This window comes from Manduca sexta, chromosome 2 (genome assembly GCF_014839805.1).
Source record: "Manduca sexta isolate Smith_Timp_Sample1 chromosome 2, JHU_Msex_v1.0, whole genome shotgun sequence".
Classification (NCBI taxonomy): domain Eukaryota; kingdom Metazoa; phylum Arthropoda; class Insecta; order Lepidoptera; family Sphingidae; genus Manduca; species Manduca sexta.
This window is the reverse complement of record NC_051116.1, coordinates 9,351,586-9,374,211: the sequence shown is the minus strand read 5'-3', so window position 1 is coordinate 9,374,211 and position 22,626 is coordinate 9,351,586. Positions and strand designations below refer to the sequence as shown.

The 22,626-nt window shown below is 38.2% G+C and overlaps 1 protein-coding gene across 1 annotated transcript in view; it reads left to right on the top strand.

Moving 5' to 3' along the window:
• Positions 1-22,626, top strand: part of LOC115454559 — a 60,135-nt gene that overhangs the window by 34,213 nt on the left and 3,296 nt on the right. Inside the window, exons 3-11 of the mRNA XM_037436704.1 lie at positions 12,745-12,977; positions 13,222-13,428; positions 13,672-13,785; positions 14,162-14,333; positions 14,764-14,874; positions 15,287-15,388; positions 16,482-16,673; positions 17,148-17,289; positions 17,396-17,556. Coding sequence (XP_037292601.1) covers positions 12,745-12,977; positions 13,222-13,428; positions 13,672-13,785; positions 14,162-14,333; positions 14,764-14,874; positions 15,287-15,388; positions 16,482-16,673; positions 17,148-17,289; positions 17,396-17,556 — 1,434 coding nt within the window. The remainder of the gene's footprint in view (positions 1-12,744; positions 12,978-13,221; positions 13,429-13,671; positions 13,786-14,161; positions 14,334-14,763; positions 14,875-15,286; positions 15,389-16,481; positions 16,674-17,147; positions 17,290-17,395; positions 17,557-22,626) is intronic.

Sequence of the window (22,626 nt, the reverse complement as noted above, 5' to 3'; positions counted from 1 at the left end):
AAAAACGAATATTCCGCCATACTATCTTAGAAGTTTTATTGGAGTTTCGTCTCATCAGATATGTTATACCTATCAGTTTCTTATAAAGGCGATTAAAGCTAAGTGAAATGAATGTCCAATAATTGTTTATAGCAATATCAAGTAGGTACTGCAATATTGAACTTAATTAGGCACGTAGGTACTTTCTACCGTACATTATTGCAGTCCATAATAATAATAATAATATCAGCCCTGTATTATATACTTGCCCACTGCTGAGCACGGGCCTCCTCTACTACTGAGAGGGATTAGGCCTTAGTCCACCACGCTGGCCTAGTGCGGATTGGTAGACTTCACACACCTTCGAAATTCCTATAGAGAACTTCTCAGATGTGCAGGTTTCCTCACGATGTTTTCCTTCACCGTTAAAGCGAACGATAAATTCACAAAGAATACACACATGATTTTTTAGAAAAGTCAGAGGTGTGTGCCCTTGGGATTTGAACCTGCGGACATTCGTCTCGGCAGTCCGTTCCACACCCAACTAGGCTATCGCCGCTAACCTCAAAATAACCGAGTTATAAAATTTCTGATTACTCCGAACTCCCATCGAATATCCAATTGTTTTCAATTTGTATAAGATTTAGGATATATTCCCTATAGTTTAGTGAAGGTTTTGTACAGACGCAAGCGTAGCCCAACTTTCATACAAAAATGGGCATTCTCCTTTGTCACATAAATTTCACTTAAACGTTATCGTATTAAACATGTAATGTCGATAGTGCTCAATTTATTATCATTTTTTGAGAGCATAGATTGCAGTGCCTTTTGTATTTAGTCGGCTTATACATTTTTAAAACGAAATTGTATAATAGGTTCTGAGTAATCTCCGCACTTAATAAATATTCGTGCAAAAAATTAAGTGTTAGAGCTCTACCAACCTGCATTATGCAAGTGTTGAACAAAAAGCTTCATCCATCAATCATAGAAGCCTAAATGTAACAGCGCATGATTTATTATACGAGTGATATTACTACATGTTACTGAAGACAGCGACATAGTACGGAGCGGCTCTACATCCACATGACACAAGGCCGCTCGTCGCGCTCGTCACATCACCGAGTATCCCGAATCGTCCTTGTTCTGTCGTGCGGATTCCTTTAAACATGGGGTGATCGATTATCCTCGCCTCTTCCCCCTGCGCTCTCTCCGCACCGACCTCACCCCCGCAACGGTCCCGCATCGGCACGTCCTACGGGTATGCGCCTTGAGACTTTTTTGTCTTACATCGTTTATGTATCCCTGGTACATCGCTGTGGTAGTTACATTTTAGATTTTTAAATGCTCTTGTATTTTTTTAACTGTATGCATTATTTGGCTTTGCAGGCAATTTGCTCGGGATTGGTTTTGCGTCCGATGTGGACGTCGGGTCACTTCCGGTGGTAGCACGGGGCGGAAATAAGCTCGATGAACTGTGGACGTTTTTATTTATAGTCTGTTTATTGCTACTGAGATACGATTCTGAAAATTTGATGTATTTGGTTTAAATTGAACATCAGTGTAGGTAGAGTTTCACTAGTAAGGTTTCCAATCGCAGCGTGATCAAATATCTGCCGCAAATAAACCGATGAAGTCCTGCAAGTACGGTGTACGATATCCTGACTGATACGTAAATAACAAGTACATAGAGCGTCAACAACATCATATTACTTGACTACTTCCGTAGTGTATTAGAACAAAATGCAGTAAAACTAGAGATCTCCATGCAATGACAAATGTTTGTGAGATTAATTTTGTTTTTGGTCTGAGTGTCGTGTGAGTATATTCTTTGTATTAAAGTCAAGAGCCCAGTTCTGAGCGCGGCACCGAGCCAGCGACTGTTCGGCGTATAATAATAATTTAAAGCAAATAGCAAAATAGAGGACTATTATGTAGAAGCAGAATGAGATTTTGTGCGATAAGGCGCCGCGCCCGAGGGCTTTGTTTATAAATATTTTCCTTTACGACGTAAAGGAATTTTTATGCCTCTACATCGGCCTTGCGTACGACCAGACAAAGAAATCTTTGGTATTACGAAATAGTTCAATTTACATAAATTTTCTCTTGGCTCGTTTGTTTAGTAGCGGATCACTTAGCGTATGAAATCAGTAAGGCGTCGAGTCTATCCAGAAACCTATTTATGAGTTATAAAACATACATGTGTGGCACGAAATTGGATTTTATACACGATATGACTATAATTAATATTGCAGTTGATACACTAGTCACGTCTCGGCCTACCCTTAGATGTGAAATAACACGATCTTCCTGGACTTAGGAAGCATACGGGTCACCAACTATTACTACAACCTAGTGAGTAGTGACCTTATTAATGAATATTGTTTCAGTATTTATAATTACTCAATCCTTCCTTGAACAGCTGACATACAAACACAACTTCAATTAGACGGTGTATGAACACAAACATTCCGTGTAGAAGTAAACACACTCATGCGTATGGAGATATTTAATACAAATATTATTCTCAGAAACTGGAGTCTATAAATAGGTCATATGATGTAAACTGATTTCTGCCATTATCACGCACAATTCTAGAAAGTAAAGGAACAGAATGTACGAAAATCTCACTCACAGCAACTCAGTTTACGTTGTATTTGGGGCGATAGCACAGCGTCAGTTGTGTTGACCTTTCATGTTTTAGGCAAACATTTCACAATAAAATGGTTCTACCAATTTATTTTTTAGTACACATCACGGCTTTACGAAGGGATAGGCTATGTGCATCCAGGGCACCGACTTTTCGGCTTATGAGTTCCGTGTCATGATGTGATAGATCACGAGCCAATCGACATTTGTATTCTAAAATATTAAATAAAAATAAAGTTACTACCACAATCGTTGTCATAACAGTTCATTGGGTAAGTGTAGTTGTGTAAGTGTGTCGGTGTGTTATCAATGTGTGCGCTAATTAACTGGCGCTGTGATAAGAGATGCGGCGCGGCGCAGTGCGGCGGCGAATCTCAGAGGATTATGTTCGCTATTAATGAGTGTTGTGGTTCATTACGCGTCTAAATATTAATCAGATATAGAGCAACTATAGAGCTTATTGTTACAGAGAGATTAGACTGAAAAAATGCACCGACTGTTTAGTACAGTTTAGTTGTAGAAGTACAAAACGTATAATAGATACAGGACATCATTGTCCTCAATAATAAATTGTCGAGGATCCATTCCCGTTTAACAAATTTAATTTTTCTTAAAGGTGGCATTCTCATCTCTAGCATTAGTTGGTTTATGTCCAGTATCGTAGAGAAAAATGTCTGCCGGCGGTCGACTGGTCCGCTCCAGTTATATTTCGACTTTACTCACATAAGAACCATTATAACCACTTAAATGAATAATGATTTCTTATGTTTACGCGAATGTTAGACATCGAAATACCCCGTGATCATGAAGGCTGCAGTCTTAGAAACGTGGAGAGAAAATTATAATATAAAAACCACGATAAAATCCGTAAAATAATTCTATTTCAATCACTTGAGTGTACCTCTGTACTAAGAGTCCGATTCTTTCAAATTAATAGACGGTGGATGTCACCGTCCACCACGTAACGCAATTTTTCACAAACAAAATTTAAACGTACAAATTAACTATTTAACAGAACAGCTGTAATACTAAGTACATGAGTAATGCCAGAGCGTAAACTGGGATTTGAACAAATCACAAACAGTTAAAGCCTCACAGCGTTCGTCCCGCGGGGCGGGCGCGGCGGTCGCTCATTACCATGTCTCTAAAAATGGTTATTTTTGTAAAGTATTTGTCGGGATTCTTAAGGATGCTGGCCTGGATAGAATATGGCTTATAGAACTATTGTCAATAACTGTAATGGAGTATTAAGTACACAAATATACGACGACGATATGACGATAGTTCGGCTTAAACTCTTTATTCAAGACTCATTTCCACTAATAAATCATTTTGGAATAAATTACTATAACTTACAGCTACTGCATTACTTTGAACTTTCACTACCTTATCAGTGATTTATTATAGCAGTTGTAGTCTTAAATTATTTCATAGCAATTGGAAAGCTACGGTTGCGACTACTTTGCCGTTGTACTAAGTTCAAAATATTAATTTGTCAGTGAGTGTTGTGATCTTTCGTTAGTCAGTCCATGGTACAAACGATGCTAAATAACACTTCGGCACTCGACTGTTGATTTGTACAGGCCTATCCCGGAAAGCGCCTCACTTACGTGGGCTACTATGGCGGGCTTTACACCTTGTGTACGGTGGTCGCTATCTGGACGGATACAAATATCTAACAATCAGCTTGCTAATTTCTTAATGCAATTACCTTTGTATCATCACCCAATTGTCAGTGAGTAGGTGCAACGCTAACTCTTGCGGTTCAGATGTCCGTAGTCTTAACTGTTCTTGTCAGCGCGTTCGGCTCAGCACTACCGCTGAACCGCGTCGCGTGCGGTGCGTCCTGCCATAGTGGGGGCTGAGTGGGGGTGGCTACGAGGTCGCCTCGACAAACGTGTCAGGAATTCTAATGTCACTCGCCTTAGCACAGATTTGAACCGAGTCATTTCCATCGCGACCTTTACGAGGGATTAACGCGCGACGTGCGGCGTTTACAGCTCATCAGATGAGGACACCGGGCGAGCGGGGAGAGGGGAGGGGGGGGGAGGGGTGGGGGAGCCAAACCGGCACCGACAGCGTAATGAAAAATATAAGACGCGAGGAAAATAACGCTACCCACCACGAACGTTGAAGAATAATATACTAGATCGGATACTCATAACAGTATCTTGTGTACGAGCGCCGGTCGCCTCAGACTACAGCGCAGTGTGATGCCTCTAATAGAAAAAAATATGTTTATGCCTGTTGATTACCTTACTGCTCTGAGTGTTGTTGGATTTTTCTGACCAATATCTGCCCGCAGTTTGGAATGTGTACCCGATATGACGATGGTCTCGCCCCCTATCACATCACGGGACGGATCACTTGGTTGCCTTTGTTGCACTTGCTTAACCTTCGTGGATACAAAGCATGGTGTTTTTTTATTAGTACGCAATATGCCTGCTATTTATGGCATCTGTAGCACTTACTATTGTTCAGCTGCCGCTCATTAATTTATGTTTAACTAAAATATTTGTATTTAAACTACACTGTCAGGAGAGTATTTTTACCGCGCAGATGAAAAATAATGAAATAACCGCACCGGAGTGCGATAACAAGCCGTCGGCCGCCAGTGTCGCCTTACTGACAGATTGGATGATAACAAATTGGAACGAGCTACCTATCTACAACAGAGATCTTGGTTATTATAAATAACTTGTTGTTTTAATGTTTAGTGAATCTGTGCAGACGGGATTTTGTTTTATAAACAATTATTGATAGCTTCTTGTCGGTACCTAGGCCTCACTCGCGGGTGTTGGTGATCTTGTTTACATTTAATTAGGCTTTTTGTGACCGTTCTGGCATGAATGACATTTTCGGAAAAATCTGCTGTGTACATACTTATAAGAAATAAAATAGTCTTTTTATACTAATACTTAGATCATCTGTGTGTAAAATTTAAAAAAATATCCTTCACAGCGCATTGATTTTCTTCGGTTAGTACTTTCGAAGACGTGTAACAAAAGTCTTACTATTTATCGGAAAAGTTCCACAAATACCTTGTATATTCGTTAACTTTTAACAAACATACAAATATTTTCATAAACTTTGGCATTTATAGTGTTTGTAGAATAAGAAGTAAGATAAGACACTAATATTTAACCGATGCTTTTAATTATATTTTACTGTACATCAGTGGTGAAAGGTCCACATCACAAGATTCCTGCCGCCTTCCCTTGATGTAGAATTTATATAGAATATAATTATCATCAAAACGATTTGCAGATAGCATTTATGCATATTAGTTGTTAGTAATATCTATATATTGCGTCGGGTTCCCTTTTGGATATTTTTATCTTTCTTATATGCTTTATGTAGCGCCCCATCGCACATAATATCACGTAGACTTAGATAAGTGTTAACTCACGTACGTCACGCACCACATTAGTATATAAGTACCATTTGTACATAGAATAAAGCAGACCCAATATCAGTTCGTGTCTCATTTCAGTTTGCCATTAATTTATAACTTTACATGTATTTAGTTCTCATGTTTAGTAGATTTTTAAAACCGGAATGTTCGTCAGTAAACATTCAGAAATAATTCGCTGGAACAAACCGCGCAGCTAATACCAAGTTTCTATTAATGGGAAATGTTGCGAAGCAATAAGTGCCGGTTGAATGGCACATTACCGCCTGACCTTGGAGCAGCTGACGGGGTCTAGGGAGGCGGGGGAGGGAGACTACGGGGATTGGAAGGGAAGCTGGGGGAGATGTAACCGAGAGGGCATTGTTATGGTTAACATAATGTGGGGTGTTTAACCACGTAACATGTGATGGATTTTGCCAACTGGCAGTGAGTACTGTTCCTGTATGGAGTTTCTGCTTTACTGGATGTATAGTCACGACTCTTCGGGACAAGTTGCTGATAATTGTCTTTATCTCTTACGTTATAAGGACAAAATACATTCAACTCTGGTCCGTAGCGGATTTCTGTTTTCAGATAAGTCGCTCAAGTCGTAGTCATTGTTTATTTATGTCTCTATCAGTGGCGAAGGGTGAAAATTTTCAAAAGGGAACCCGAAGAAATATTTTTTTCTACAGATGCAATACGCATTTCACAATAAAAATAAAATCAGTAGAATATCGTTGTACTTAATAATTTCCTTTCTTACATTAACATGTCTAAACTCTAAATTTTAAAAATAATCACATGTTATTTTGAACATAGGTACCTAAAAGAGTCCAACAAAAAATAATTACGCACACTATACACAAACACTAATTAATAAATTCTAAGTTATTAAAAAAATTCGCGCCAATGGCTCAACATGAAACTGCAAATTCTCGGGTTACCCTGAAGTACACATACACGGACGCACACATTCATTTTTACGTCACTTCCAAAAGATTAGACAAAGACACCGCGCTGCGTGTGAAAGAAACAACAATATCGCGAGGGAAGCTATGCACGGCCGGGTTCACTTCGAACACTATAAGGCGCGAGCACTGCGCGCGAGTTACGATTTAACGAATTGATACTATGTACCGTTATAGTTGAAGTATTGATTTAATTTAATAAGTATAAGATGTCTTGTTTGAGTATACTATTATTATTATTATTATTATTCTAGTTATATTTGTTATGTTTTTCTTTTATTATTTTTAATTAATTTACAAAAGGTAACCCGGTAGGAATCGGCTTGTATGGACGCTTCGCCACTGGTCTCTATGTAGCGATTTAACTCTAACAGTATAGAACCATAATAACTCGCCGTTAGTCTCAGCAGCGGTCTCTCGATCGATTTCGTGTCTATGTAGAGTCGTATTGTGCGATCTCCTAATCTAGAGTCGACGCTCAGCGTACTACGACTACAATCTAATTAATTGAACGTGTAGAGTCTGGTGCAATATATATACACATAATAAATGATGTCTGTAATGGTTTCAAACGGTTTGTAGATCGTTATTCATTGTGTCTTGTGCTGATAATTCGTGAAAATTTATGATAATTGTAAATGAATTTCTATGAACACTAAGTTTTCTGTAAGATAATGGAGTTCTTACAAGGGATTTAATGAATAAATTTTGGGTTTTGGGTTTAGAAAACTTTATTTCTCATTAAGAATTACAAATTAATTCACGCACGGAGAAATTACATTAAGTATAACATACATTTTGCGAGCGTACAACAGACGATGCATCAAAATACAAGTCCAAAGCGGTTAGATATAACTCAAATTTGTCACAAGCACAAAAACATCGCAAACCGAGAAACACGGAATACAGCGACTGGATGCGGCATCGATAAATTAGCATATCTTGGGTCACATAACATTTTCCAGAATATACTCCTTCAATCTCCTTTTAAAAACAGTGGTTGTTGCAGAATTCTTTATCTTTCCAGGCAACATATTGTATATTGTAACACCTTCAAATTCAATATTTCTTTTCCCATAATTTGTTCTAGGCGGGCGTGTAATGGTTTCAAACGGTTTGTAGATCGTTATTCATTTTGTGTTGTGCTGATAATTCGTGAAAATTTATGATAATTGTAAATGAATTTCTATGAACACTAAGTTTTCTGTAAGATAATGGAGTTATTACAAGGGATTTAATGAATAAATACATTTTAGAATTATTGCAAAGAAATATAAATAATGTTATTGCTTAATACTAAACCACACTGTTATTATAAATGTTAGTTTTGTTTAATTATAACACGAATCACAATAGGGGACCGGCCTATGCTTGATTTTGTCCATTATTCTATATATAATGGTTAATAATATGAAAAAGAAGTACTCCTGCGAAAACTGCATAAAATTGGTTAAAAAATGAGCGAGTAATTCATATTTAAAATATTGTAACGTGCAGAAGTGGGCGCGATGTGGGGATATCGCTTCATCTCTTTCTTTCGCACGCGTCATTATTCCCGATGACGTCACATGTGGGTATTTCGTCTCTTTTCTGTTTTTTGTTAACTACCCCTTCCATCGAAATTCAAAGACTTATAACTTGTTGATTATTTACCGGATTTTAAAAATTCCTTCTGTGTTATAATTTATATTATGTAAATATTTGATAAAAGTAAAGAGCAAAAATGAGTCCGGTACCCTATTTTATTCATAACGTTGCAGTAAATAATTCAAGAATTACTTGGAACATGTATTTCATACAAATTAATATGAATATTTTGCAATTATATATAAATGAATTACATCATCATATGGTATTAAAAAAATCATTCATAATTGTTACGAAAACCCAAATATTCCATTAGGTCCTACATAAATAGCAGATTGACTCGTTAGGCTATAATGCTGACGGACTAATGGGTGAAGCAAGGTTCGACGTTCCGTTGTTTCTAATTTATAATAATATCTCTACTTAATATTAAACTATCACGTTTCTAACAATACAAGGTTCAAAATTTCAAAAGCGTCCGCTCTCACGCCTCCGTCGGTCGTCTTGCGGCGCTCTGCAATAGAGCTGGCGAGTGTGTGACACCACGAACGATTGGCAGCCGCTCGAACATGCATGCGGTAATTGTACGAGAAATCTTAGACAATAGGTTTTAGTCCAAAGTGAATGTTCGTGTAGGAGAATTTCAAATATATTAATTTCAAATAAATAAATTTATTATTTAAACTATGGACAAGCCGACTGTTAAATTAATTTAAAAATTCCGTATAAGTAGCTGGATAGATTTTGAATACTATTTCCCCTAATATTGTAATGTTAAGTGCAAGACCAATGACGAAAAGATAGTTACACCATCAACCTTTCATAAAGTTATAAAGGGGGCACGACATGACATGTCAGGCCTTTAGATCTGTAAAGTGTCTAACGTGTAGTGCGTACATTGCTAATATTAATATAGCTTAGCATAAACATAAACTATGTTCTGAACTGTTTACATTCACTTTATTACATTTATGATTAAACGATATTACGCGTGCGTGAGTGTGTGCGTGTGACCGTATCCAGACCACTTCCTCGGGGACTTAACAAGATTAAATCTATTAAGTGAGAACAGTCGAGGGCCCTCGCGTGCGGCCGAAAGTAATGGCTTTGTTAATAATTCATCAAATACCTTCCGCGGAACGGCGACTTGTTGCGTGGAAACACACGCACTCACCTGTATCTTGCTCGGTCCTGGATCCGTGTATGACAACTTTTTTCGTCGTACTGGTCCGTCAGTTATTGAATAATCTCACGCTGTAGTCTAGGAGCTGCTTTAGGATATATCTAAAACCGACTAGAACAATGATGAGGAGTAAAGGTACAATTACGTGAAGTGCGTCAGTCAATATTTGAACCGGTCGAAAAAAAATAACTTACTCGGTATCGGTTTGGTCCATACCTGAAACAGTAGTAACATAACCCGCGACTTTGAATGACAAAGCATAATTACACTTGCGACTACGTCCTTCTAACATGAACACTAGCATTTTCATACTGCGGTTTGGCGGCATGAAAAGACAATGTATAAGTGGTATTCTAAACGGGCTCTGTGTGTGAAACACGAATTACCTAGTATATGTCGATATTAATCTATTTTACTTTATCTAAGCTAATATTTATAAAAAGAAAATGTTTAATTTATTAGTATTTCTCTTTGTAACGGATAAACTCAAAAACGATTCAACCGATTTTCACTAATAGAAACCACATTAGCTTAGAATTCTATAGCGTACTTTTATCCCGAAAATTAGAGTTACGCGGACGGGGCCGCGAGAAAAACTAGTAAAACAAACCGTTTTGTTTCGAGTTTTTCTCTGAAAATGCCTACACTGAGTGAAAAGGCGGTAAGCTGTAGGTAGATCGCAATACCTGACGCGTTCGTCACTACGTTATGAATGGAGGTGTTATTCCACCCGCGACTCCGAGTGAATGAATGGAGTGAATGCCCCGAGTAACGCTAAGTCTTTGGCGGGAAAAATACTACTTGAATGTAAGGAACAGTGAATATTTTAGGTCTTGGCTCCACTGAGGCTTTTTGACTTTCAGTTCCTTTAAAGAATCTGATAGTAAAGGTAGGGAAGTCAAGGAGAAATGACGTGTAGCAAGAAACTTTGTATACTAAATATATTGCTTCTTTTATGTGATATTTAACAGGTAGATATGACTTATTTATCGCAATCACATTACATGCAAACGTGTCCACCTCGAATGAGTTCCTATATTTTAAATTTATTCTTACATTGACGAAATTATCTTACTTTTTACTATCTTATGTTATCTCACTTACATTATAAATGAGAAAACTCGTGACAATGTTTGGATGTGTGTTAGAAATAAATTCAGAAGCAACTTAACGGATTTGGATGAAATTTGCCATACACAGAGACCATGTACTGGATAAGGCTACTTCTTATCCCGGTAACTTGCTCCCGTGAGAAAATTTGTTGATGGCGCTGACTAGAAAGTTGTGTCTAGGGCAAAGGTTCTGTATTTGCATGTTTAACAAACTTATTGTGCTATTTTGTTGTACTAAAGACAATAGAGAATTCTAGTAGATATTTTTAGAATTGTACATAGTTTTAAATTAAGTCCCGAAAGCCACAATAGATACAAGTGATTAATATCGTTTAAATGTGAACAAAAGTTCATTTTAAACCTAAATGTACTGCATATATAATTCAATTTCAATAAAACCATTGGGTACGTACTCTAGTGTTGTTTCAAATAAATCGAATGATCGACACACTCGTGAAACACTCCGCTTGTAAACGAGATGTACAACACGTACTCAGCGCGAGTATTGACATCAAATATTTAGGGCTGAGTGCGGGCGGTGCGGGGGGGGGGGGGGGGGGAGCATCACTTTGATGATAGCTGGGCAGTCCCTCCGCGCTGTTTACACTTTATTACAATGTAACACGATTTACTTTATAATAACTACGGTCCCCCCCCCCGGGTCGCTACCGCACCCCCTTCGTATTCGTAACTTTAACTTCACTGATAAATTACTTAGCGTTTCTCCCCTTCTTTTTATTTTTGGGGCGTGAATTAAACCGTGCCGCTTCAGATAAACTTTGTTTCTTGTTATATGAAAAATACGTTTCCCTGTGCGGCTTGGGTACACCGTGCGAGCTGTCGGGAGAGTTGACCTGGCTAGTAACTAATACGACAAGTCACGAAAGAGTTTAATAGTAACTACTAAATCTAATAAAATTTGTCTTAGTCTGAGACTCTTGTGTTTCACATTGCTTAGTACTCTTTGCGTTACGAAAGCTGTTAAGTGTAACTCAACTTGAGATTGTAAAAGCATAAAAGTGAACCACTAAAACATGACGTGGTCAGTAAAATAGATTCCCATTATTATATTTTTTCACTTTACAGGTTAATCGTACGACATTATGGTACAAGTTAGTCCATAAATATGCGAGAGTAAACTAGCAAGTCTGCAGTCAGCAACTCGTCACGTGTAACCAATCATTACAAAACGAGAAACAAATTGCGCCCCCGCCGCCGCACCCCGCGCCCCGCGTCCCGCCTCACGAGTCGTTTGTAACGTCACAAAGTTTTCACACAAATATTTTTCAGCGCGAATTATATAAATTAAGTTTCGTTAACAACTGAAATGTGGCGCGGAGTTTCGAAACAAATCGGAGGTCGTTTAGCGGCCGGGAGATATATACTGCTTTTTACATAGTTGTCGTGTTTTATTTGCCCTCATGTCTAGGCGGTGTATTAAGACCGTGATACCTCTGAAGTTTTCGATTTGGTTCTTAAGTCAAGAAATGTCATTTTTTAAAATTTGGTAAATAGATTTAAGTTGTCCGGATTAGAATTACTCGTATACACGATAATTAACGATGCTGTATATAATGTTACGGAAATAGACTTTAAATAGAGAATATCGGAAATCATTTTGTAGTGCATCGGCTATCATGGTAACTGCACGCAGTCAGGGGGCTACTTATCGTACTGTTTACTTTAACAAACCCTCTTACGACTTGGCCTGAACCCTTTACGTGTTGTTGAACCTGACGTTCCCTGTGATATACGTGAATCCTGATCAGAGTGAGCTAAACACAAGACTTAAAGTTTTACCTAAACCCAGACTCCTGTGGAGGTATGCTTCCGAACTCAACTACCTGTACCACTCACCAACGTGTTTGTCTGCAGTCCTGCCCTTCTCCCTGGGCGAGTGGAGCAGCTCGGAGCGGTCCCCTGCCCCCGCGCCGCACGCCGCTCTCCCCGCGCCGCTCCCCGCCGAACTTGACGCAGAACTGGTGCGAGACGCGCCCTTGTACCCGCCGCTGCGCGATGACGTCACCAGTGCTGGAACCAACGCGCCCCATGATGCCGCTGACCGGGAGAAGAGAAGCAGCGCGCATCAGTGGGATGCTGGTACTAAGGTAAGATCAATAAACAAAAATTACACTTGTGTGTGACCAGGTCAAGTGAGCTAAAGATTTTTTTTCTACTAAATTAGTTTATAGTTACACAGCAGCCAATGCTCAGTAAAGTGAAGCCCAAAAAAAATTACGACCGGCAAGAAATATCTTACTACATTCCTAGATTTTGCGGTACATACTCAATTTACATACGAAGCAATTATCAGTGCTCTTGACTTAGTTTTATTTGAGTATCTGTGTGTAGCCGGCAACCTCCAGCCGTCGCGTGAAGACCGGCGACACAATCCTGAACATCCGCGGCGCGGTCCGGGATGCGATCGGGGACGCGGGCGCCGCGCCCGGCCCGCGCGCCTCCTCGCGCCTCGACACCTTCGTGATCCGGCCCGCGCAGCAGCCGCCCGCGCGCCTGCACCAGCACGACCAGCCGCGCGCTCAACCCAACACCGCACAGGTACACACTGACTTTGAAAGCTAGCACGGTTTTCATACCAAAAATATTTATCAACGTCATCAAATCATTTCTTTCTTTTTATTTTGACTAAATTTCAATATTTATGATTTCATTCAGTTAGATAACTCTTTTTGGATGCATTAAATCTTTGGTTTCCATCTATCATGATTTAGTTTGTAAATTATAAAACTAAGTGGGCTATCTGTGGTTCCGTTACCTTACAATCTTTTGTTATTGTGTCAGGCGCCGAAGCTCGAGCGCGAGTTGTTGGTAGAAGCGCACGCGCGCGCAGTCATCCCATGCGACCTGACCAATGGCACCGATCTCACCGACCTGCGCTGGTACAAGGATAGCGAGGTATGTACTCTTTCCTATGGTAATTCCTTATTGATATCTCCATTTACAACGTTATATAACTTTAATTGCCATTGAAGTAGGTTCGTCAGCGCCGTTCTAGATCCATTTAGAGGAAGCGAGTATTTCTCCTTAACGAAAACGTGTTAAATCTCTTTCAATTATCTTACTACTAAACCAATGAGACGATAACCTTCATAGTAAAATAAGCATAAATTCCAACCATATACTGTTATAATAGTGGACAACTTGCGTACACATCATGCTGGGAGATTTATTTTTTACGTAAATACACCTAGGTTGAAAAAAAATCCCGAAAACGCGATAATGTGCTCAAGTTATTTGGCGAATAATATACTTTCAAACTAAACCTCCCTAGCTACTAAACCTGCCGTCCTCCCCGGGAGGTGGTGGCGAGCCGGTGTGGCGCGAGGGAACGTCTGCCGTGGTCGGACGAGCTACTAGAGGAGACTCCGGCGCGTGGCGCTGCGCAGGAGTCGACCGCGCCGGTAACACTGTCTCTGGGAAACCTACCAAGTTGCTGATTTATGGTGAGATATAGTACGAAACATATAAGCTCAAGTCTAAGTGATTAACGAAATTTACAAGGTAACACGTGAAGTGCATTCGTCAGTTGTTCTAATTTAATCGAATGATTATACAATTATATGACATCAAGTTATAAAGTTCAATTGTCTGTGCAGAATAATATATACATATGCTATAGAGCGGAAAAATAATAAAGAAATCTTAGGAATACAAAGTAATTGATTTACTCGCGATTATAGTTAGATACATTTTTTGTAATTAAATAGTTCCGAACATTAATATTATGAGATAAATCCTCACCCAGACCACTTCAGAAACTACTGGTCCCGCCAACTTTTGGAAATTTCGAACCAAATATTTTGGCAAATGATAATGATTTTGTTATTAAAATTTTGATGGACTTGTATGAAGAGCACATACTGTATGGTTCAGAGGCGGTGCGGTCAGTGTACCTCGCCGTGGACGGACGGCGGCTGGACGCGGGCAACACCTGGGTGCCCGTCAGGGACAAGACCGAGCTGGAGGTGCGGTGCGTTGCTGAGGGTAAGTTAATATTCAACAATAGACGCTTCTGTTATATTTACTCTTGTTCATTTATAAGTAATAGTTAGAAGATTGTAGGACAGTCTATAACTGCTATTATGTACTATGTAGGTCTTCAACCAATTGACGTAAGATAATGTATTCGTGCCAGTATGACGAAGCGTAGGGTATGAATATATTTAACAATTTTTGGTCTCATAGTTAGATGTAGTTATGCAATGCACGTTAGGGTCCGACATTTCCTGTCTCATGTTCCTGAAATATAATAACTACTTATACTAAGAATGGATGAACTTATGGTAATAATAATTTCCAGTTACTTACATAGACTTCTTCTACAGTTTAGCATTTATCCTTGAAAATGATCAGCGTGATTGCGTACTTCAATCTTGATGACCACATACTGATGCAGGTGGCGCGCCCCCACCGGAGCTGTCATGGCGACTGCTGGCTCTGGAACCTTCGCTCGATCACCGGCCGTACCTTCGAGTGCACCACACCAACTACACTGTCGGTATGTGTATCAGCCTTAATCCTTGTTCTAGAATTGAAAGAAACATTTACTGGCTAGCATACAAAAGGTGGCGGCCATGGCGTAGTTGGTTGTGGAACAGACTGCTGAAACGAATGTCCGCAGGTTCAAATACCAAGGGTACACACCTGTGATTTAAAAAAAAATGTGTGTACGAGTATTCTTTGTGAATTATCGCTTGCTTTAATGGTGCAGGAAAACATTGTTAGGAAACCGGCATACCTGAGAAATTCTGTATAGGAATTTTGAGGGTGTATAAAGTTTACCAATTCGCAATAAGCCTGCGTGGTGGACTAAGGCCTAATCCCTCTCAGTAGTACAGGAGGCCCGTGCCCAACAGTGGGTTGCTTTATAATGCAGGGCTAATATGATGATGATACAAAAGATAACACATAAACAAAGTGCAACGAAGAAGAACGGAATACGGTAGTTTCTCGTCCACTCCGCAACAGCTGAGTGACCGTCCTGACAAAAGCTGTTCTTTGACGTTAACTCATGTCAACTGGATTTCAGTGGCTACCAATAGCAATATGACGTAGGCGCTAGAGAAATCCTGTGACCATAAACGTAGTTAAGCATATGTCATATCACAATGCAAATCAATCCATCATTAACACAGCTGTATTACTGATCTCACTCCCTATGATTAAATGGAACGAGTTAAATTATTCCAAGTAATTTGTTTTCGAGTTCATTCATTCAATTCCAATAGGTAATATACGTTCTATATAGTTGGTACAATGCAGAACTGTTTCATTTACCAATGTGCAATTAAGTCTACTATCATATTTATGAGGGTAGTGTTAATTGCTACAAATAAATTAAAGGATATTTTAAAGATTTCTTCCTTTGGTGATCGAGAGGCATTTAGTTGGGTTTCAAATTGTAAAATCAGGGATTTGATCCCAAATTCAGGTAACGATTTATTGAATTAGGATCTTGCTGTCCAGGTTCTTGATTTATGCCTGATAAATACATAGGTATCATTCCTTGCTAGGATAGGATGTGTAGTAGCGTTTTATACGACAACCCAACCAAGGGACGAAGCGGTATATATGATGTCCTCACTGTGCAGAGGGTATGTGGTGGTCGCACGCGGTGGTGACGGCGGCGCGCGAGCTGCACAACGCCACGCTGCAGTGCGAGGCGAAGCAGCGGCGCCCGGCGGCAGCCTCCCCCGCGCCCGCCCCCGCCGGCACCCCCGCGCCTGCAGCCTCCGCCGCGCCGTACCAGCTCCTCACCGCCAAGCTAGAGATACATGTCACGTGTGAGTTCATCTACTAAAATTAAATACAATAAGTAATTGCAATTAAAGTCTGTTGTTGGGTTACTCTAAAATAGATAGCAAAGATAAAAAAAGTGTTAGCCAGTTTTTTTTTAAATTTAAAAGTAATTATAATATAGAAACTAAATGGAAACACTTCATGAATTGTAGTTACTTATATAAGATTTTAATAAATATAAAATATATAAACGCATCTTTGTAAATTCCTTTACACCTTAAACAACTTCGATTTCTTGACTTTTCTAAAAAGAATTAAGAAATTTTACTTACTAATAAAGTTACCTTCGTCAGATTCTAACTATTGTGTCGATGGGCGCGGGATAAACATCTTTAGTCAATCAAAACATGGGTCCCACCTTATTAACATCAGGTGGGGTCACTTTGTCCTGCCCGTATAAAAGCTATAAAAAACCTTCATATCACTGACGTTCCTGGTAACATAGTGTATGTGTTCAGACCCGCCATCGTTCGTGATATCGCGTTGGCCCGGGTTCGGCGTGTCGCTGTCGGCGGGCGGCGCGGCGGCGCTGCGCTGCGACGTGGACGCCAACCCGCCGGCGCGCGCCTGGTGGCAGCGGGACGATGCGGATCCCACCAGGTCGGTTTATTTATTGCTTTGAATGACAAGCTTGAGACATTAAGCTTGGAGTGTCATATTTTCAGAGATTACCCCGACTATTTCATATTGTATTGTGGTGGTGCAGCTCCCCCCCGCCGCTGGAGGGCGGCGGCGACGAGACGGCGCGCGGGTCGGCGACGCTGCGCTGGGCGGCGCTGCGCGGCTCGCACGCCGGCTGGTACCGCTGCCGCGCCACGTGGCTCGACACCGACTACTCCTCCATCGGGTACTACCTCAACGTGCTCTGTGAGTACCACAACGTATAACTTCAGTCTACTCGTAAAACTACATGATATTAAATTATTATTGTATCTTCGTCCAATGTAAATAGCAATCTTAGAGAATAGGTAGCTTCTGTAAGAAGTTTGAATTGTTATTACTCGATATTGGCTACATTTTGAATAGCATATTGTTAGTGTTTTCTGATGATTTCACAAAACACAATGCCTATAGTAGACCTAATCGTATATGACTAACATTGTATTCTTCACATAAAAGTTTAACAAAAAACGCAGCTATAAGTAAGTATTGAAGAATAAATCAGTTGTTGTTTCTCCCACTTTTGGTACGGATACATTCCTTATACACTTATATCTTAAAGTTTCCATTGTTCAGACGTGAGACGTTGATAAATTTTACCCATTTTTCTTCTGCATATTCATTTTATACTGAAAATGTTTTATTATTGGCTCTGAACCAAAACACGTTTCCTAGTTGGTTCGGTAGCCTCGACATAGCTTAACGATCGTAAAGTCCACTGTTCTACTGATGCGATTCAATTGTCAATGCGATCTTAATTTTGACAGTTAATTTTGGTATAACAGCTTTGGTACAATCAGTACTAAAGGACATTGTTCTGTGCCCATACATAATTCGCCCTGCAACCAACAGCAATGGAAAAATGTTTGTAATATTTAGAATCATTAATAAATTCTCATGACATATTATTTATATAACGGACAAGCTGGGATATCGCATTAATCCAAAAAAACAATGAGATTTTGAGGTTATAATTGATAGTAAACATTGAAAGCTTTTCAATGTTCAAGGTAGATATAGTCCTATCATTTACGCTTTAAATATGCTTTTTATTGATATAAGTACCTATCTAATATACATAAGCCCTAAAGATTCATCACTATATAGGTATCAGATTATTTTATACGTAAATCAGGCTATTTTAAGACTTGATTCATATAATTTTTTATAAGTAAAAAGGTACCTAATTATGTAGTTATAGTATTTACATCCTCTAAGAGTACCCTTCAGATTTTATGTATTTTCTATATATACGTACGTCGTACGTATTCCCCGAAGAGACAGACAGAGGCGCACTGTTGAGCATTCACGCTTCATCAGAAGCATGGCATATTTTACACACTTTTGGTAGACTCTTGGGGCATGTAAGATTAAATTAAACAAATAAAAAAATATTTTTAGTTCATATTATTTATTTCCTCATTTTGATTGTGAGTGACATTAAATTGAATTGAAAAATGAAGTAAGAATTAGGGATACTACTTGACTAGATTCTGGATCGATTATATCGATCATTTATACAAAAATCGATTTTATTCAACATAGGGTTATTTTTATTCGGAAAAATATTTAGCGGGACCCTTTTCCCGGAAAATCTTTCGCACGGGCGGATCCGATCGTAATTTAATATGGAGAGAGTTTGAGGCCCCCGGATGGAGGGAGTGAGAAGAACGCTACTTTTTATATGTATAATTCATAAATATTTTGTACGACAGAAAAATAAATGTTCGCATAATATATTATGCTCTGCTATCTGTACGAAGCCAGGGCGGGTCGCTAATATAGAATCTAAATAAACAAAGTAAATCAATACGAATTAAAAACTAAAAAAAAAACTTTTTTCATAGACGACTTGATCTATAATCAATTTAGTCCTAAAACTAACTACTTATTTATTTGAGACACATCCACTGCTCGATTAAATATTATTATAATAATTAAGGAACATATCGCCTCACAAATCGAATATATTAAAATGTTTCAATAATTAATTATCGGTAATTAGATTTATCGTTTTGTCAAACCGGTACATCTCTATACACAATTGGGTATTTGACAATTTTTTGTAAAGTACTTTAAAATGTTCTAGAGTCTCTAAAGATACGCTTTACAATTATTTTTTTTATATTTAGAGCCATTTTAATAGCAAAAAGACAGTTTTAATAAATACATTTTGTGTTTCCCGCTGAAACGCTAAGTCACGTGACAAATAAATGGTGTGACGTCATGATGTAATAGTCTTAACGTAAACAATACGTGAGATTCGTTTATTATTCAAGATTATAAAAAGGCCAATACAATAAAATACCTTATAAGTAGCACACCTGATGGTATTATTAACTACATTTCTCCTGGTTATGGTGGCAGGATTAGCGATGTATGTTTGGTTGAAAATTGCAACTTTTAGATCATTGGGAACCTGGTGCGATTATACTAGCTGATAGAGGATTCAAGCATATTGAGCAACTGTTATTACAAAAGGGATGTAGTTTAGTGAGACCGCCAAGTGTATCAGTTAAGTCCAATTAAACCAAAGTTGAAGTTCGAAAAACTAAGGAGATAACAAGTTTACTGATACACATTGAAAGAGTCATCCGACGTCTAAGGGAGTTTTCAATGTTAAGACCGCATTCAGTTGTCAATACAAATTTAATTAAGTTTTTGTACGATTGCTTTGTTATTGCATGTGCCTCAATTAATTTACAAGGCCCCTTAATTAAAAACATTTGACGAATAAAAACAAAATTTAGAATAAAATGTTTTATTTTCCTATATTAAGTTATAAAAATAAGTTTTTACAAAAGATTGTAAACATTATTCTTCCAAAACTTTACAACTTTAGATAAAATACCATTTACTTTGATCTCATCATACTCTATTGATATTACATGGACTATTATTTTTTTCAAATTCCCAATCTGCCACACAAAATAAACCTTTTGTGAAATTACTCACATACATTTGCAAAAGAACTTAGACTGCAAACTTTTCTGTGATTGTGTTGTTACATATATAATATATAAAACTTTTTTGGCTCATTGGACATTTAATTTCAATAACTGTGTCACTCTTTAAAATACCATCTGGCGATGCAGCTTCCATTGGGAATTTTTGGCTGATAATAAAACCACATTCTGCAATCTTGCCATATTTTTTTTCCCAACTCCTTTCTTACTACTTCTTCCAATGATTTTCCTCTTTTTATGGTTGGAGTATCTGGTACTTTAGCTCCCATTATTAAGGCAACCAAGGATCCAACAGTTGTTTTGCATCGTGAAACATCAAATGCTTTTGATGCTTTTATTCCTGAAAAGAAAATTCATTTTTTTTTAATGTTAAACTAATGACTGCCTGGTGGCCACATATACATTTATATCATCACTAGAATGCCCTGTAGAATGGGTGCCCAACACATATGAATGTGAACACAAACATCAAAGACTAGTAAAGCTACAAGACTAATTTACTTTTTGAGATTGCATCTCACATGGAAACATATAATTCCAATATATATTACTCTAAGACAGCATTTTCCAACCTTTCTTAGCTGTGAACCACTAAATGAGCAAAGATGATCACCACAGACCTCCTTAAATCACAATAAAATGCTTCTCTTAAGCACAACCTGAAACTTCATATAGCTTTAACATTGAAATCAGCCGACTCTAGACATGTCCACCGACCCCAAGTTGGGAATTTTGCTCTAGAACATTGATTTTAAATATCTTATTAGTTCAATCCTTACAGTATGAAATCACATTTAAAAGGGCAACATCATATTTAAAATACAATCAAATACCTATAAATAAATAATACCTAACTCATGCCATGCTTGAATTTTGTGTTGTGCTCGGGTCAGACTTTCCACAAAATTTATATTTTCTTGTGTAGAAACACCATTAATTTTGGCTAAAAACGTTTCACAGTCACTTCCTTTCTTATACTTGATGCTCTAATAATGCATCGAGAACTGAAGAATGTTGGGCACTTTGTAATCAGCTTAATGTTTTAGGATTTGAGTTAGCATATGAATTAGCATCATCACCATACAACTGTCTTGATGATCTGTAAAAATAGAAATAAAGCATCACAGATAGCCACAATACGAGAAACTTTTCGTTGAAAAGATTTTGCACAAATAACAGGTACCTAATCAGAGTAAGATTCCTCATAAGTTATGATTTTATTGGTAACGTAATAATGCATTATTTGTATTTATAATCTACAAAGTAAACATGTACCTATCACATGCATAACACAAAGGTTATTTTATAGCAAAAAAAAAAATAAGGCTAAGTACATAAATCAGACTGTAATCTATTGTGAATTGAACAAAATATCAGAAAAGGACAGTTTTGTACTTACAATGAAGTTTCCGCGTTCCTAAATTCTGCCGAACAAAAGTCCGGGTTTGAGGCAAAGAAATTTGCGATCATAAAAGACTTCATTTTTGGCAAATTTGCACTGTCAGCTTTAATAAAACCAATTTCCATGTGTTTTTCGGTAACGTGCACCTTGCACACGAATTAATCATATAAATATTAATGAAACCTGTGAATGAAACGCGCCAAAATCTTTTCGGAATGACAAGACCAATAGACAAGACATTACATATAATACATCGTGACGTCACGTTCTCTAGTCTTGGTCGCTTGAGACGTTTCTTGTAAATGATGCACAGATTCAAAAACTCATTTTTATTTAGGAAAATAAAATATTTAATAATTTTTATTTGTAATTTAAGTCAAATATTCTTAATTAACACCTTAAATTATATAATCTTCAATACCAAATTTATTTATTTCTTTACTATGTCAAATACCCAATTATTTGTAAACATGTCGGCGACTTTGACTTTAAGTCGTTACAATACTTTTATATATTATTCATTTTGGATGTAGCAGCTTGTCCGTTTTATACACATATTTGCAAATAATATAAAAAAATACATAAATAATTATGGTGCTAGTCACACCTTTGTTGGTTCTGGGGCCGTTTTCGACAATGTCCTTTGGGAAGAGGCGGGGTGAGACCGGACCACCATCTGGCGGACAAAGATCTCTTAACGCAAACCTGACAATAGCATTAGGGGGCGCTATAGGCCTGTAAAAATGGTCGCAGGCAAAAGAGGCAACGAGAATTATTAGCCCGGACGCCCGGTTATCTAAGGCCCGCCCTGGATAGACTTTTAAGAACCCTTAAAAGCACCAGTCATGAGATAATAAAGTTCATGGGAAAAAAGCATTAGGTACTTTAGGATCGTTGAATTTATCGAGA